This window comes from Centruroides vittatus, unplaced genomic scaffold, assembly GCF_030686945.1.
Source record: "Centruroides vittatus isolate TY-2023 unplaced genomic scaffold, ASM3068694v2 contig_1114, whole genome shotgun sequence".
NCBI lineage: Eukaryota > Metazoa > Arthropoda > Arachnida > Scorpiones > Buthidae > Centruroides > Centruroides vittatus.
Window position 1 is genome coordinate 355,531 of NW_027120716.1, and position 19,285 is coordinate 374,815.

The 19,285-nt window shown below is 27.2% G+C and overlaps 1 protein-coding gene across 1 annotated transcript in view; it reads left to right on the plus strand.

Annotated features, from left to right (window-relative positions):
- LOC136977530 (amino acid transporter heavy chain SLC3A1-like) overlaps window positions 1–19,285 on the plus strand; it is a 67,561-nt gene that overhangs the window by 45,384 nt on the left and 2,892 nt on the right. Inside the window, exon 3 of the mRNA XM_067273028.1 lies at window positions 4,803–5,411. Coding sequence (XP_067129129.1) covers window positions 4,803–5,411 — 609 coding nt within the window. The remainder of the gene's footprint in view (window positions 1–4,802; window positions 5,412–19,285) is intronic.

Sequence of the window (19,285 nt, forward strand, 5' to 3'; positions counted from 1 at the left end):
ATTTTGCGCTGATTCTCTTGTATTAGTTTCGAAGAATTGACATTCTAGGGACAATTTAATCGACATTGGCAATAGTTAGTTTGCTTGAAAGCCGTTTTTAACGGAAATCGAATCGATGTAGAAAATAGGAATCGTGTCTGGACAACGTTTCATGTCAGCACATGATTTTTCCTTCTTTTGTTTCTTTTCTTTAATCTTGCTGATTCTGTAAAAGCAGCTAAAATTCTTTTTTTCCCCAGCATTTTTTAACAGTTTAAAAGGAAAAAAAATTCCCATTCACTTTTCTCAATAATCTAGTTACAGCAAAAGAGCATTATCCAAAGGAAAAAAATAATAGATAAACAGGTTGAGATATATTTACACAATTTGCAGGCAGAAAAAATAATAAATGATCGTATAAATAAAATAATAATAATAATAAATAACAGTAAAACTCACAAATACGTTGGTACAAAAAATGATAACTTTTGCATTTAATTATAATTTAATAAATAAATATTTTTTTTCCTTCTTTTAATAATTGCAATTGTTCACTTTTGTCATCAGTTTAATATATATATACATTTCTTTTTCCTTCTGGTTCATTCAATTTTCTTAATTTAAGCTTACCGAATGGCAAAGAAGAAAAAAAATATATCATAAAGAGAAATACAGAAATGAATTCATTTCTCATTTGACTTAAAGCAGATTTCTTTGTATGGTTGACGTGACATCAACCACGCACTGCTATGCATCTGAAGATATAAATAGAGACACTGATGCAGAAATTCTTCTGGGAGACAGACTCACCTCTGTATTTATTTGTAGAAATATTTTTTCGCATGTTAATTTTTTAGTTTCTAAACTTCCACTTTTCCAAGAACTAAAGCTTTATCTTTATAATAGACCTATTGTTAACATGATTTAGGTTTCATTAATAAAAATAACTTTATGTCTTCCTTTTCTTATAATACTTTTCCATCGAGTAATCTTTTAATAAGTCATTTAAAATTTTTAAAAGCCATTTTCGATTTTCAGAAAGTTTGAAAAAAAATGGGATATTTATATGCTAACCGCACTCTCCTATTTAGAATTTAATTGAATTTTTCGAGAAAAAAGTAAATCCCGGATGTAAAAATATACATAAGTTACGAAAAAATATGATAAAATTATTATGTAATGCCGTAAAATTTTCCTCTTTTTTTGGTATGTAAATTTTTATATTTAAAAATTTGGTTACTGTTACAAAATATGAATATTAGGGAGAAAAGAATACGTCCATTCCGTAATTATTCTTCTAATTATTCAATTTTAAGTAATTTGATATTTTATTAAGAATAAATGCGATAATTATATGCAGTAAATGCGACTAATTTCCAGCATTGTGATGAAAAAGAGGATGTTCTGTTTTAAATTACTTTTCTGTAAACCTAAGGTAATTTATAAATTGCGATATATTCTTGATGCTAAATAAATTCGATTTTTAAATTATCCTTCTACTGACTTTTTTCCTATACTGTATTATAGATTGATGTTATTTATTTTCTATATTTAAGTGAATGTAAAACACTACTTATAGTTGCTTTTTATATAAAAAAAAATCCAAATTTTGGTATTAAACACTGTAAATGTATGGAAAATTTTTGTAAGAGTAATGAGATAAAGTGAAATGCGACATTGAAATCTTTATCCCAGATTTCTCTAACTATTCTTTATTTAAATCTGATGGATGGAGTAAGTAACGATATTACTTCTTATTCATCACCGCAAATTCTATCAAGCCATATATTTTCTTATTTTAAATATCTACTTTTTCCATTTGTACTGTACATTATCATTAGGGAGAAAAAATAATAAATTAAATAAGAATGGCTTGATATGATTTATTTTGGTGAATAAGCGATAATATCATTGACAAATCCTCCATTCAAAATAATAAAGGAACTATATTAAAGAAAACTCTCTTTGACATTAAACAGTCAATCGATAGCGCTCATTTGACATAGGTTTCTATCGAATAAACGGAAGCGTTATATTATTATATGTATAATTTGTAAATACGTAAGTATAAAATTACCTCTTCTAGATATTATGATAAACGTGAAATTAAATTACGTCCGAGATAAATATGAAAAATTTCACTAATCTTTTTATATTGAAAATTCTTGAAACATTGCATTTGATTCTTTGCACAATTTTTAACGAATGAAAAATTGTTTGACGGTCTCACACAATCAATTTTCTTTGTAAATACGCCTGTCTTGCAATCCCGATTGCTTTCACTTCCAAATACATTTAAACAAGGAAAATAGACAGACATCATAAAAACCTGGCCGTGAGAACATGAAAAATTTGGATAAAAATAAAAATAATAATAGAATGCTTTCCTCTATAATGGAATTTTCCTCATAATCATAATGGAATAGGTTTAAGGCAAATATAAAATGTAGATTTATCTTAACGTGTGTATAATGGATGTTTGTTTTCTAAAATATACTTCTTTTTTTGTTTTATTCTAATCATCATTTTTGGATTAATTAGGATAATTCAATAGAAGAGAATTTAAATTGGAATGAGATATCAAGTTTTTGAATTATACATAAATTCTCTTTTAGTAAAAGAGTAAAATCATAATGGAGTATTATTGTAGATTTTCTTCCAATTATTGTTGAACTTTTGGTAAATAAACTACAATAGATTTTTTTTTTTTTTTTTTGTTCTAACAGAAAGATACAGTTTCACTTGTTTATTTTGATATTAATTAAACATAAATCTATGAATTTAGAAATTTTTTAGAAAGAAAGCTTTAATTTTTAATTACTATAAAACTCCATTATGTTTTAATATTATAACAAACTAACCTAATCTAACAGAAATTCTAACACTTATATACAGTCAAACTTCTGAATAATGGCCACTGACGGGAATATAATAGAATAGCTGTTGCTTGAAGGAAATTTTGTACGTAATTTTGTAGAAAAATAAAAAAAATCATGAAAAAATATCCGTTATTTAGAGGCTTATTATGAGATGGCCGTTATTGAAGGTTCGGTATTAAGAAAATTTTTTTAAAATTAAGATATTTACTAAACTACTTGTCATTTTAAAAGTTTCTTATATATTTATTCCTATTATTTCTATGCTTTTTCCAATTTGTAAACTAAAATAACGAGACTATTCGCTAGTTTATGGTGGATAATATTTTGATATGATCTACATGAAATTATGATAAGTTTCAATTGTTTCCTCATGGTTAGATGGTCTTTTGCAACTTTAGTGTGCTAGGAAATTTAATATTGATCAATTTAATAACGAAAACGGTGTCATTACGATAAAATTTGACTCGATATCTAAATCAGATATATAACTAACTAACATTTCTAAGAACTGGCATTAATTGCGTTTGACGAGACAATAATCACTTCGGTAGTTTGCAACATTAATCAAACCATTAGTCAACTCCACCTGTCTAACAAGCAGGAAACTAACCATCTTTCAATGTTTGGCTGGCTTAATCCTCACCATGCAGAGAAACTGTTCCATTAGTTGATAAAAGGTCAGTCTACACTGCAACTCCATCTTTAATCATCCAACGTTCCATTGCTTCCATGTCTTAATTGCTAATATTATCAGTAATTTTTAACTGTCTTCAACCAAAGAAAAATATAGATTTTATAAATTAAGTCGGATTTTTAAAAAAAATTGAGAATAAAATCTTTCTTATTTTTTTTAAAAAAATATATATATATTTAATAAAATAATTGTAGAATTTACAAATTAAAATGACAAATTCCTGTTTAAAACACTTAAAAATCGTAAAAAATAAGAAGAGAGTTAAGAATCGAGAAGAACAAATTGACGAGATAATTAGCATGCCTTTCACCAATAAATTCTATAGAATTGTTACTTTCGAGAAAGACGAATTCGACTCACTTCTAAAATTACAATGTGCAATTTTAAAAATGATAAAACCAGTAATTATTTAATCACATATAATTACAGAGAGAGGAAGTATATATAACGTTTTCAGTATATCAAAGCTGTAACTTCACTATATATCCAGAGATTTATAGCTTAGAGACAGCATTTGGTGATCTTAAGAATGTAATCCTCTATCACTTACGGTTAATTGGTCTTCAATCTTTGGCTTGTGCAGTGTACTTTTAGCAATACGTTACTGTAATGACTCTGTAAAATTATCTGCTGTAAAAAATATAAGTTTTATTAAAGACGAAAATCGAAACCCTACTTTCACCTCTTGTTAAAGAGATTGGTAATTACGGTGAATATTTTTGAACGATTTCTTCCACGATCTATATGAAAACTGCGATGATTTTGAAAGTTTTAAATTTAATGATTTTTAATACACTCGCACTTGTTTTGTACACATGAAGTTCTGTTTTATTGATATCGAAATTTGATCAACTTCTTAATAAAAACAACTCTTTGGCTTATCTTATGATTCAGACTCATTGATAGTCTTATCAGAAACTGCAACTCTGTCAACTTATCTTCGATGACCAAAGTTCGGTCAGTTTGCCAGCTGCTAGGCTTATCTTCGATATAGTAATGTCAATCAGAAATCGGATTTTGGCCATCTTCCTGGACAATTTTTCTATAATAGATAAAAAGTCACAATAAAATAATTTTATTGAATGACAATTTAATGTACAAATTTTGAAATTAATTTATATTTATTTGCTATTCTTTGAATGTATAAGAAAAACATAATTTATAAAAAAGAAGTCATTAAATTGGTTGATTTTTGAATGCAATATGTGGATTTAAAATTCAGATAATTTACTTCATAATTCTGTTTTCAGGAAGAACTTCTCGAATCGGAAGATGAAGAGGAAGATCAAGAATGGACGGTGCCTCATAGAACTTTCGGAGGTTGGTATCATTTAAACTGGTCGCATACCGAAGTCAAACTGGAAATGGCCCGAGTATTGGAATTCTGGGTGAAAAAAGGCATAGATGGATTTTATTTTAAGCATCTGGAAGATCTACATGTGGACCAACCTGAGGACATCATTGGCTCCATTCGACAATGGAGAGAAATTTTGGATATGTGGGACGACAAACGAAGAATAATGATGGCTTCCATCGATTCGTTTCAAAATCTCGGAGGGATCGAAACTTCATTGGTACGGGCTATCCTTCCATATTTCGATCTTATTGATGTTTATCTGGAAGTAGATGGCAACAGAAGTCACCAGGTGATGAAGCAGGTGGAGGAAACCACCCAATGGAATGCACCTTGGATTCACTGGAATGTTGGGAACGTCGAATCCAGTCGTTTGTCTTCCACACTAGATTCCAAATATACCTTGGCCAGTCTTGTTCTTCTCATGATGCTTCCTGGTTCTGTTTCAATTTTTTACGGAGACGAAATCGGATTACGAGATTCTGTAGAAGAAACAACTGGAAAGGTTAGTTTATTCAGAAAAAAATATTGTTATTACTAAATATATTAATAAATTTCAGTCAATAAAATACTAATAACATTTTGAATAATTAATTAACAAATGAAAAAGAATTACATCGAAATTGATGATGGAGGTGCAAAAATTTCCAATTAATTCTCACAATCGGATTTTTACGCAAGATTTAATTCGTTTAAACCTCTAATTATTAAGTAAATTATATTATAATAAAAAAAACCGCAATCCACTAATTAACTTCTTATCTAATTCATTCGTATTGGAGTTTATTTACAGTTCTAACTTCGATTTAAATATAATTCAATAGAGTGAAATTAAATCTTCGTTAGTTTAGGTAATACAGTAGAGCATCGATTGGGGACTGGGGTTGGTCGGATAACCGAAAAGTATGAAAAAATACATTATTAGTATAGTGTATTAGGCCTGGTTTAAATACTAGCCTCCCTTTCATGGTCGAGCCAATGCTGCCAGCTAAAACATGCAAAAATTTAACAAAAATAATATTAAAGTAGCCAAGACATAACCAAATATTGTAGCGCTACATCACTAGCGGACATTTGAATTTGCCGACTAGAACGCGATCGGTTAACCGATAAGTCGGTTAATCGGTGGTCGGATAATCGATGCTCTACTGTATTACCTTTACGTTCTTCCGTATTATATTCTTGAATAATTAATATTTTTCTTCATTTTTCTAGAATTTTTAATCGAATTAGAAAACAAAACTCCATGGTAATTTCTAATTTTCATTATAGCAATTATTGAAATAGATTTTCTTAAAGTTATCATCATCAGTTGAGGATTTTATAATAAAAATCCATAAATATCTATTAGTTTAATGATAAAGAAAAAACTGATTTTCCAATAAATTAAATGACATCGTATTTTCATTGAACTGATTTATCGTATTTAGCGAAAATTAAAAAAAAGGTACTGCATTATATTTCCAAACTAGTCATAGCTGAATATTTGGATAATATCACAGAAATGTCAATTTACTAAAAAGAAAGTTTTCAACTAAAAAGAAGGTTAGGAAATAGCCTACTGTAATATTCCTGCCATTGTTTGTGTTAAGAGATTCTGTAGAAAGCTTTATTAAAAATTGCAAGATGTATGGATCAATAACGTTGAAAAAGATAATTAATCATAATCGAGATTTTTGTAAAGATCAAACGAATGTTTTTATTTCTATGTAAACGCTATTATGAGAAGCTATCTAAGCTATTTTTTCAATCTTTTATCAAATTTTTTTCCCTTAATTTTTCAATAGCATCAGAGATATCAATTTATATTTATTTATTAAATTTATTATTATACTACAGTTTATTTATTTATAGTAGATTGAAAGTTATAGAAGTGGTAAAAATTTAAACGATATTTACAGTTATTATCTATTTTTTTTTATTTTTAAATTAAATTAAATCTGTTAAACTTAGGATATAAGAGTGTAATTTCTTTTACTTCTAGCTAAGATAACAAAACAAATTTAACCGATATTTTAGATTTACTGAAAAATATACATGAATTTCCCATAATAATTTAATAGTTTAATTCAAATTTTTAGATTTGTAGTTTTTTTATTTCTTCCGAGGAAGTCTTTTTTCTATATCTAATCAGTTAAATCAGTTACTTGACTGTGAAAACTATTAAATAAAAACTACAGAATGAAATTAAGTTTACCCAAAAAAAACAAAAACATAAAAGGCAAGTTATAAAGTCGTTTAAATAAAATATATTCAGCAACCGAGCGAAAATATTTAACGTTGAAACCGTTAACAAAACGCATATAAACTTCATTGAAATGTTTTATTTGAGAAAATGCCTTGCGCATCCGTATACATTAAACCATTTATTAAAATAATTGGAGACTTTTATCATATTTTTAATTTTTTAGAGGCGGTTACAATAAAATGATTCGCTGTTTTTAACGAATTTTTATATGCTCAAAAGAAAAAAATTAATAATTATTTAAGTCGTCACAGTAAGTTTAATTGGAAATATATTTAATGTCATGTTGTTAGCATAGACATGATGCATACAGTAAAACATAAATCTAGATGTCTTACGAAATAAAAATTAGGTAGCCATCTAATTATTATTTATTCAGTAATTGTATAAGTTAAAAAGTTAAAGAATATTTATTAATTATTCGTATAAGCTATACAGTATACTAGTATGATACAAACGTAAACTTGGCACGTTTTAAAAACTGCAAACTAAAACAAATAAAACGGCTATAAAATATACATTTTATTTTATTGAAAATGTATTGTTATTTACATAATTTAATCACACTATAATACGTATATATCGTGTTCGAAACAAGGCCTACCTGCATTGTCTACACATTTTGTTGACAGATGGTGCAGGCAAATGTACTGCACAGTACACAGCAAATAAAACTATATCAGTAAAAGTAGGGCACATGCATTTCTTTATGTTTTCTTTTCCTAATCATATTTTAGTGGCATTAAATTCAAGTAATTGTATAGAATACATATTTGCATTATCTATAATTTTAAGGTCGTAAATTTTATAATAGGATATTTTAGGCATAAATGTAAGACGGTAAGATACGAGGCAACCCTAAAAGAATGCTAAATCTTCCATTTTTAATTTTAATATTAGTAAATAAAAATTTTAACACACGTTTTTTAATTAAGAAATTGACTATTGATACGATTTTATCTTGTCTGCATCGATTCCCCTGAGATGAAATGAAAGAGTAGGAATTTGAATGTTTGAATTAAACTACAAAATTATTATGAGAAATTAATGTATTTAAAATAAATTTTTATTCAAATGTTTAATTTATCTTCGGAAATGTATTCCAGACGAAAAAATTTATGTTTTCTATTTTATTTGTGGGTGTAGAAGCGACATACAGAGACCTTTCCTTAAAGTTGCGATGTTTTGCACTTTGACTTTAATACATTCTGAAAACAAGTTGACAGTTTTATAACGTCAAGTAGACTCTCGCTATTAACGTCTTTATATAACACAAATTCCCTTAAAGTAGGTTTGTAAAATATAAAGATTAAATTTGAAAGGAATCAGCTTAATTGTAAATTTCCTACATGAAGCCATTATATAGTATATTCATCAATAGAAATATAACAAATTTATCAATAATATAAAATAATATTTCGAAAATTAATGTTTTTACGGTTATTTATATATAAATATTCTTAATTTTGGAATTTTAAAATACACAAAAATGACTTTTCTTTAAGCAAATAATTCACAAAGAAATAGTTTTCGCTTATCTAGCAAATTCAAACCGGCTGACGATTGGTTTATTTTTATCAAAATTTTTATGATCTTCGACCAAGTTTTGCAGAACGTTATCCCCGAATACATCAAAAATAAGAAAGTCGTAATCCCACGCAAATTATCTCCTTTATGTCTATAACATGAAAAACTATCTACAGATAGACCGTGTATAAGTATTATATATTAACATTCATAAAATAACTGAAAAGTGAATAAACTTTATTTTTTCATATATCTATTTTATATTTATTTATAATAATAATAAAAGAATTTTATGAGTCATTTACCGCGAGAGAATATAAAGATAATCCTACTTTATTAACTTTACACGACATGAATATTTTATTTTGAATCGAAAGTCTGAAAATATGTAAAATAATCATAAATTTTTGACGATTGAAATTTTCTAAAATAATTCTAAAATGTATTTATTAATTTAAAAAACCATTTCTGTTTTTTTTTCATATCGGAAAGTTTTATCGAAAATTTTTGATGAAACTTAAAAGAAACAATAAACCGCGAGGTAAAAATGAAACTTTGTAATCTTGATTTTGATGTCTTTATCGGAAACAAAGACGAAAAAATGAATTTTATTATCTTTGTTTCTTATCTATATTTCGTGGTCGGTTTTATCACCTTGCGGTTGTAAGACATGGCGATTTACTTTCTATTTTCTGTCGCTCCAGGCACAAATATCGCTACTGAAGTTATCAAACAAGAAATTTAATATTATTTATTTTAACTTTTAATAAACTTAGTTATGAATTAATACTGTATAAACTTTATCACAAATTAGGAAAAGTTTTTAATTAAAATTCATTTTCTTTCTGTCATCTTTCTCGGCATTTCCTGCGATGAAACGATACGAACAAGATTTAGCCATTTTTTAAAAATTAAACTGGCTATTTGTAATTTTAGAAAAATACGTAACGATGTTATTTCTACATTCGTCATTATGTAATTAACTATTTCACACATAAGACATTTTTCATAAAATAGGAAAAATAAAAATTAAAAAATGCGTTATAATTTTCGAGAGTTGCAGCTGCGGCATACCATTAAGATAATGGAACATTACTGAGATAATTAAATAACGTCGCCTGTTGTTGTAAACACGTATATTATTCTATATAAAAGTGGATATTTTTTTACCAGAAATATTTTTATATTATTTCTTATATTTTAAGACTTTTTAATAGAAAACTATGCTACACACTAAACTGTCCTAAGATCCGAAACCAATACTTTGTTCCATTATGATTATCAACAAGTTTCCCGTTTGTAATTCGATATTGCATCCATAAAGCACAATAGGCATTTTCTTAAAGCGATCTTCTCGAAGGACGATCTCCTTCACGATTGATGATTTAACGACCAGTAGTCGATGGAACTTATAACGATTGTTATGCCATTTATTTTGTGCGCTATTATTATCCCAACAGTTCTATGTCGATGGCAGACTTCGTCCGTCTTCACTGCCCAGAAATATCGATGTCTTTAATCTATCGTTAATTAAGTTGTCCACTTCAACGGGGTCGAATTAACTGCAGTATATCATTTCTATAACTTCCTTCATTACATCTGAAAATATGTCCGCGTTAATATTCTTTATTCTCTTTTTATATAAGTTAGACTAAATTATGTAAGTTTTACGAGTTTTATTCACTCTAGAGTGATTTTTATTAAAATAATAGAAGCTTTCTTGAAACTTTTTAAGAAAGTAAAAGTAGAAACGTTGAAAAAAATTTCGAAAAAGGAAAAAAAAACCTCGGCTAGGTGCATTGAGAGAATTCAAAGGTTTCGACACTTTGAACAACACTTTCCTTGAAAAGAGACGACGAATAGGAAAAAAAAGCAATGAAAGACCAAACTGTCAATAGACCATTTTGAAAATCGTTACTAAAGTTAAAAAGTAAAAACAAACACCGAAAAAAATAACGTAGAAGAGGTAACACGGCTTAATGCTAAAAACATGCTTTTTTACCATACGCAATATATTATCTCTTATTTATTTATACTTTTAAAACTTTATTTTGGTTTTAAAAAGTTGTTAAAAATGATCGTTACTGATTTTCGATGATAAAAAAAAATCTTAAGTACAAATGGGGTATATTTTCGAACGATTTCCAGATATTCCTATTATAAAATCTAATGTAAAAAAGACAATAGTAAATCGATGTAAATGATGAAATTGTACAATAACTGAAAGAGTATAATTTAAAAATACTTTGTAGTACGTCAATGCTATATTTCAATGATATCGAATTATCTATAAATACATTTTGTGTAATGTATGGAATGGGAATTTATAATGTATAACGCTTAGAGAAAATTGTTTTTCGATTATATTATTTTTTATTTTTATTTTTAGATATTCTTTCCATCTGCAACTTGGAAGTGATATTTGACATAAGTATCTAAAATTTATAGAGACACATTTTCACATTGTAGTAAAAAAAAGAAGAGTATTTTATATTTTTCTCTTTCGTAAAATCTATAATATTCCAATGGAATTTCTCTAAAGAGAAGCGTATGTATATAGTACACAAATAAATTCATTTACAATCCCATAATAATTTTTATATATAAAAAAAAGCAATAAGAAACAAAACAAGTAATAAAAAATTTATTTAGTTTTCTTTAAAGCAATATAAAATATTCATGTAAATTTCCTCGTATATGCAAAACAAATAGCGTTATGTGAAAAAATACCGACAAGAGAGATGGTCGGTACTGTAACTCTGTGACCCAAAATTATAAAGGGTCCGGGCGGAAACCTGTGTAATGAATTATAAACAAAGTCTACAGAATCAATATACGTAATTTCAAGCGTATGAAGGAAGGGAGAAAATGTAATAAATCGAGAGTATCACATCGAAATAAGCGATAGGATAGCCTGGGAGTCTTTAGCCTCAAGGCTCTTAATCGTTTCTCAAGATCCTAGACTTAAGTTTCTGTTAATATATAAATTTGACAGGAATATACGCTCCTTTTCCGGTTGTAATGAATCTTATAGGAAACACGATCCAATCGAAGAAAAAATGATTATAGTACGTTACAAATTATACCAATTTTTCTTTGGTCAACACGTTTGGAGATGACGTTTTTCCTCTGTCATTATCGTGGGTAAACTTAGAAATACCTCTAATTAAACCAAAACCATAATCACAAAGATAACTTTCAGACATTATATTCTGCGAAACGAGTTTAGAGGTGCGGTGTAAAGTTTCTTCATATTACATCATGAATTTTGATTATCTCTAAATTAATTTAGCCTGCCCTTAATAATACGCTTTAAATTCAATTGTTTACTATCATTAGATTAAAATAAATATTACAATAGAAAGGAATTATTTATTTTATTATACAAACAGTATTTTTGTTTCCCGTAATTATCTACTAAAATATTCTTTAAATTTTATTTTCTATCGCATTGTTTTGCATTTTTATCACTAGTAAAAATTGTTTTAGATAGCGCAAAAAATATTAAAAGTCGAGTTTCGTAAATCTCACGAGAATCATTTTGGATGTTGGAAAATTCAAATGAGTATAAAGTGCATTAAATAATTTTTCAGAAAATATTTTTATGTCCTATTAAATCTATCGAAATTTGTATTATATTTATTATTTTTTTATTAATTTTGGAGCTTAAATTGAATTATTTTTATCGAATCATTTGTTTTAACTGTATCAAAAATTTTATGGTAGAGATTCGGTCTATTTCTACAGAGACACATTTATTTTATTACAGAAGATCGTACTGATCTAAAATTTTCAGTAATGATCATTAACTGTTCGGTCATTGGATTTAATACATTTAACATTTCCATTTGTTCATTCGTAAGTCGATCTAAGTACTAAATATATCAGTCGAACGATCAATAAACTTCAGTTCGAATTTTATTTTATTTTTCTGTCGGGATCTGATCAATATACAATATTTAGAAGATCGTTAAACGCATTTCGCTTTAATTAATAATTATAAATGTCAAATGAAACAGCTATAAAAAAGTCAATAATCTCTAATTTAAAATTAAATTCTAATTAAATTGTTGCTACACTAATTTGATTTAAAAAACTGACCACATATCTCTCAATCTTCTTCGCTACCTGCAACGAAAATTGGCGATAAATGTCTAAATAAATAAAAGCATTGGCTTAATTCCTCGCTTCATAATATGGAAAATTATTACAGTCATGTTTTAGATGATTTAATTAAACATTTCTTTTATCAGTTTCAGAAATGTTTCCTCCGCTTAAAATATTGTTTTAAATACATATATAAATTATCATACTATTTCTTTCACGGAAATCAAAGTAAAAGCTGGAATGTTTGAGCTGTAGACTTAATGAATCAATAAGAAAATCCTTAATGATGGCAGCTCCGGATCTAACTTGTTGGATTATCTCTATTGAAAGACAACAATCTGTTTAGTCAGAATTAAGGAAGATTAGAAGATTTATTGAAAGATATGTTATCGTTATTGTCCTTCTTTGTTTCCTATGAAGACAAACAATCCGATTTTATTTATTTCTATATCCAGTATTTTACTTTTGAGCCATTTTTCTCTTGTTCAGGATGGATGCCGATGTTAACGATTCTCTTAAATCCCTTTGTTATTCTGGAAGAACTGCATTTCCGATTTTCATAATCTGCAGAATTTAGTTTTATTCCAAAAGCGACTCGTCTTTTCACGTCTCGCGTTTTATTTTTATATTTATGAGTTTGTTTCCATTCATGAGGTTTGGTAAGAAGAGAAGTTGAAAATTCAACGGATATTCCGCCTTAAATTTAAGTAAGTTTCAGAGCTGCTGCCTCACAGTTTAAAGGATTTATTGTTATCAAGAATTTTCTTAAAGTTCAGTTATGAGAGAATAGTTAAGGAATCGCTATTTTGTCGACTGAAATTCAGGTAGATAGGAGATTTTTATCTTCGTGCATGCATTGTTCTTATAATTTAAACTAAATATCTCTTTATGTAGAGTTCGAGAAGCGTCGTAATCTCTTCAAAAGAGTTGGATATATTAAAATTTTATAATATTTATCAGTGTGCTTTTACATCTTATTTTCTAAAGGACTTTTAGTTGAAGTATTTTATGGATAGAATTTTCAAAATGGGTATACTTTTTTTTCCTTATTCTTCTTGAAAGATGGCCAGAGGATTTAAGGAAGACTTCCCTGATTTGATTCAACAAAAACCTCTTAAGAAAGTTTTTATATAGATCCAAATCAAAAACATCCACAAAAAAAGGAAGAATTTTTATTCGCATTGGAAAAATAAAATTTACTTTTTAATCTCTTTTCGAAATGTTTTGAGTTGATATTATTATAAAATAATTCAGTTTATAGATAAGAAGTTTTAAACTATTAAACTTTATATCCATTGCTTCGATTTCTTTTTTCTTTTTTTCCTTTTTGAAAACGTTTCTAAAGACGAACTAAATTTGAAACAAAATTAATAACAAACTTGGCATATTTAATTAACGTTTATGATTTAAATAGAAAGGTTAATTCTCTGTATAATGATGAAGATTATCATAATGATGTCTTATTATCGCATTCGATAATTTCGGTTTCGCATTGTTGTGATACGTTTGATGATAAAATGTTATCAAATGTGAATTATAAACGTAAATCGAAAATATAAATCAAACTGATTCTTTCCTATTCTAATTTATATTATACTAAAGCGTATAAATAGAAGAGAGCACGAGATGAAATTGTTTCATTTATTGAAAGCAATTTAGTTTATTAAAAAGATAATTAAGTGAAGCGCAGATAATATATAATAAAACGATCCTTATTAAAACTTTAAATTATCAAACGGTTCTATAAATCGATTTAATCACTTGTCTATCTTTAAACTAATGAAATAATTAGGAGTAATGATCTTCGCATAATAGAAAACTTACAATGAGGTGAAATTTACTTATCTTTTATTACATTTAATTATTATTAGTTTTAATATAGTGTAAATAAGGATGAGGTGGTGAACACGAATAATACTGTATAAACTAAAAAGTAACGCCTCGTATTAATTAATATATTGTGGTAGTTGAAAGTCATGCTTGCTATATGTACTGTTTACGCACAGTTACTGTAAAAATAAGTAAAAAAAAATCAAATGTTTCTGTTTCTGACTTGCAGAATATTTCATTCAAGCTTATGTTTATCGTAATTTAGAGGACGACTTTTGTTTCTTGTATATGATACTATAGAAGCTTGAGTAATTAGTCTACCTTGTAATCGGTCATAAATAACAGAGTAGATTGTGGTAGAGGGCATAATTATCAATATACTGTTCACTAACTAACCCACACCTCTAAGGTTGAGATGGTGAATTAGCAGAAAATTGTATACATATATTTTTAATTTACTTTTCGGAAAACACTATTATTTTGCTTGTTATTATGTTGTTCGTTATGATAAGAAAACACCAGTTCAGTAAGTTTGTTTTAAAAATATTTATTTTTACAAACAGCTTCCAGAACTCTTTTATCATCTCACCCACATTGACCCTAATAGTGTAATGAAAGATATGTTTTAAGTAATATCAATTCAATATTTTTGTGGTAGAAGTGATAGAAATAATAAACAGTGTATGTGCATCAGATAATCCTCGATTTCGGACATAATTCATTCTTAAAAATATGTACCAAAGTCAAATATGAGTTGCATTCTAAACAATAGTTTTAAAATCTTTAATCAAAGTAGAAAAGTTTTACTTTTTTTTACAGATAAATGTGTAATTTAAAGCAATATATAAAACATTTAAACCTAAGATTAAAAAAGAAAATAGATAATAATAATGTATTTTTATAAATGAATTTGATGTGACGTTTTCTGCTAAAAAAACGGGAGAAAGCACCACCGTACGATAGCTAGAAAGTTTTGTTTGTCGACTAAAAATGTACGAAAGTCCGAATTTGGTGTAATAAAAACGGTTTAAGAGCATCAAAGTATTATGCACGAATGGGCGGGTTGAAGACTACTTGTATATGCATAGGACTATATAATTCAGTAAAGTCATTTATGTTATCTAATGTTTTTATATATACTAGCTCATATTAAATAAATAAAAATGATATATATTTGTTATATCCGACGTTATGATCATAGGATAATCTTATATGCAGAGAATCTTATAAAATAATTTATATCTCTAGAGTTTATCATGTTTCATATGTATATTTGATATAAAAAATTGAATAATGGTGTCAAATATAAAGCAAAATTGAATTTTGGTAATATAGAACTTTGAGTTACTTGATACAAAAAGTGAAATTCAAAAGAATTCAGTTCTATGAAATGAATCAATGTTTTTATATTCTTAGGAATGACTATTGCTCATATTTTTTTTATAACAAATTCACTACATGACTTTATATCTTGAGAAATTCTTTTTATTTTATACACTAGAGGTTCTTAATAGAATGCATTCGAAGGATAAATGAGAAATACCAATCGCTTTCGTACACTTTTATAATAACACTTTTCCACTTCAAAGAGTGAAGTGGAAAAATAAATGCACAATGAATCTGATTAAAGGAATACTTCAATACTTTAATAAATAAAGAACGTTAGATTAGCAATGATTTAAGAAGCCAAACCGATTTTAAAATAAAAGCTTTTAATATATAAAGATTAGAGAAAGAAAGAGAAATGAGAAAACAGTAAGAAATTACAAGAGAGAAAACATAAAATTTGAATTGAAATTTGGTTACATTAAATCCTCATGAGAAAATAGATTTTTCTCGAGAGGGTCTAACGCAATATGTTCTATATGGCTGGCCCTCGGTTTTGTTCATTAAGTCAACTCTGACTGTCAATCATCTTGAAAGATATTGAATTGAATCCTTCGTGATTGAAAACTTCCTTAACGCGCGACCAACTGGTCAAAAATCTCAAAAGCTTTGTTATAAAGATAGAATACTATTAAAAAATTAACACTAAGAAGAAGAAATATGATATTTTTATTTAAAATACAACAGTCTACGATTATAATAAATTTTTTGATCTGATAAAAAGTGAATTAATGAAATAACTGAGTTAATATTTACACGATTGAAAACAATAAAAGAAATATTTGATTCTGAAAAAGTAATATAGTTTAGCTATTGAAAAATGTTGGATTCAAACAGCTTCTTCACCGATCTCAAACATGCAATATCCATTGTCTTTATGACAATGGATATTGCACGTTTGAGATCGGTGAAGAAGCTGTTTGATTATGATATTATCTTTGAAACTGAAGAAGTGAATAAAGGAGGCGAAGAACAATTTTAAACAAAGCAAAAGAAATAAGCAAAATACAAAGATTAAAAAGTTTATTTTGAAAAAAGTCGATTAATATTATTTGAATACGTTTGGATATAAAAGTATTATTATGTATTTTCAAATTACTAGAGTTTGATTCAGTATGGCATTCAGAACTTGACCGAAATTTTGAAATATTGTTTAAAAAATATATATATATAAATTTGCAAAATTATTGTATGAGAAGTATTAAAAGGGCAGACAATCTTATGCGATATAAAAACGTATTTTAAAATTTAATTAGTCCTATAAAAAGGAAAAAGAATGAAAATCCTTGAAAGCATTTCAATTCTAAATTTTATTCTGTTCCTATGTCTTCCAAAGTAATTTAGTATTCTGGAAAACTGTTATTAAAAACATCACTTAAAATGTTATCCTAAGAGTTACACATAAAATATCCGACGTAAAAGATGTTACAGTATAAGAGATTGGTTGAGAATTGTTCTAACAATGATTGGCTGAAGAAATGAAAGAGCATGTTCCTGTCTACTTCTATTTTTCCAACCAATCGACTTCAAAATCATTTTTCTTCAACAAACCTTCGATAAAAATCTTTTACAGTTAGTATTTTAGATATATGAAAGTTGACATATCATTAAAGTGTAAAAGTATGTTACTTTTTTCTACACTTTCATACTTATTGTATATGATATGTATTTTGGAAAACCGAATAGCGAGACGATAATAAAATTAAATATAACAGATTAAAGCACCTTTAAAGTTTTAATTAGAAAAATTTTGAGACATTTTTTAGTTTGTTTCGTATTGTGTCATATTGGAATATTTCCATTTAAAGTTTTTTACATAATAATTTATTCATTGCAGTCCGAATTTATTATATTAAATTCCATTGTTTATATATAACGGTAAATACAAATCATTAAGTTGTTGTTAATTGTATTTATAAGTGGATTTTTTAAAAATGGGATTATAATATTTTTATTTCATAGATTTAAATAATTCTTAATTTAACAATAGAGTGAATAGAAATATTCTAAAATTAAAAATCGATTGTAAAATATTGATGAATCAAGATCTAAAACCTCTTAACTGTCAGTTTCTTATTGTTTCGCCATTATTATGATTAAGACAGCATAAAAATCCGGAAAAAAGATAAAGTATTGACTACATCGCGCTATCCAGATAAGCGTAATGGTCCCTTTAGTTATTTTTATAGGAATGTACTGTACATTGATGTGTATGCTACTTTTTAGGTATGTTATAATAAAATAATAAATAGTTATTTATATATTTTTCATTGGATAGATATAAATATACATTATAATGTACAAAAATCACGATAAATGAACTCTCCCTCAGAACAAAAAATAAGTAAAGTTTATGTAATTATGACAATTTAATTTTAACGACATCGTATTTTGTCCATTAAAAAATAAAAGAGAGTAAAAATTAAAGTATAATTTATGCAGCTTTAATTTATTGTAATTTTAAATAATTTCCTTGCCACTTAGACAATTTCATAGATTGTAGCAGAGGAATGTCTTTCTATCGATTAACAATTCCTTAACAAGTCAATTATCTCGAAATGCTTCTTTAATCACTTTTCTTCTCTGGAAAAATTCTATAAACGATTATCTACTCTAATAAAATAGCTTTTTTGCATTTTAAAATAATCAAATCTTTTTTTTTCTTTAATCAATGTTTTTCATCCATGACTATTTTCTTATTACATAAATTAAATATCGGGGAAACATTAAAAAAATCTCCATAATACTAAAATATGTTCGATATCAACCGAACAGAAGGAGAGAGGGAGAGAGAGAAAGAAAAAAAAATAACTTCTAAATCTGTAAATTGTAATGGTCGGTGGAACATGGAGAAAGAAAAAATTTCAAAGATAGCATCTCACGTTGTACGCCCGACTAACCAACTAATCGATTATAAGAGGACATGTTGGTATGTCACCTGGCTATATTGACAACTGTCTCACGCCGGAATAACCATCAATGGCTGCAAAACGATCTTGCAAAGGCTACTAGAATATAATGTAGCAGAGTGAAGAATGTCTTTGTATAGATATGGATATTCCTACATCCTATATCTTACAATGACTGGCAGGTTAGGAGATAAGTGAGTGGGGGCCAACGTCTCCGAGGAGGATTCTATCTAGCTAGATAACATGGTCCATCACACAAGAATGACATCCGATGGTAGAAAGTTACTCATAGGAAAGCCAATGTTTTGTAGGTGTGAAAAAGCACCATTTTAATATCTTTCTATTCAGGCAAGTTAAGGATTTTACTTGGCATAG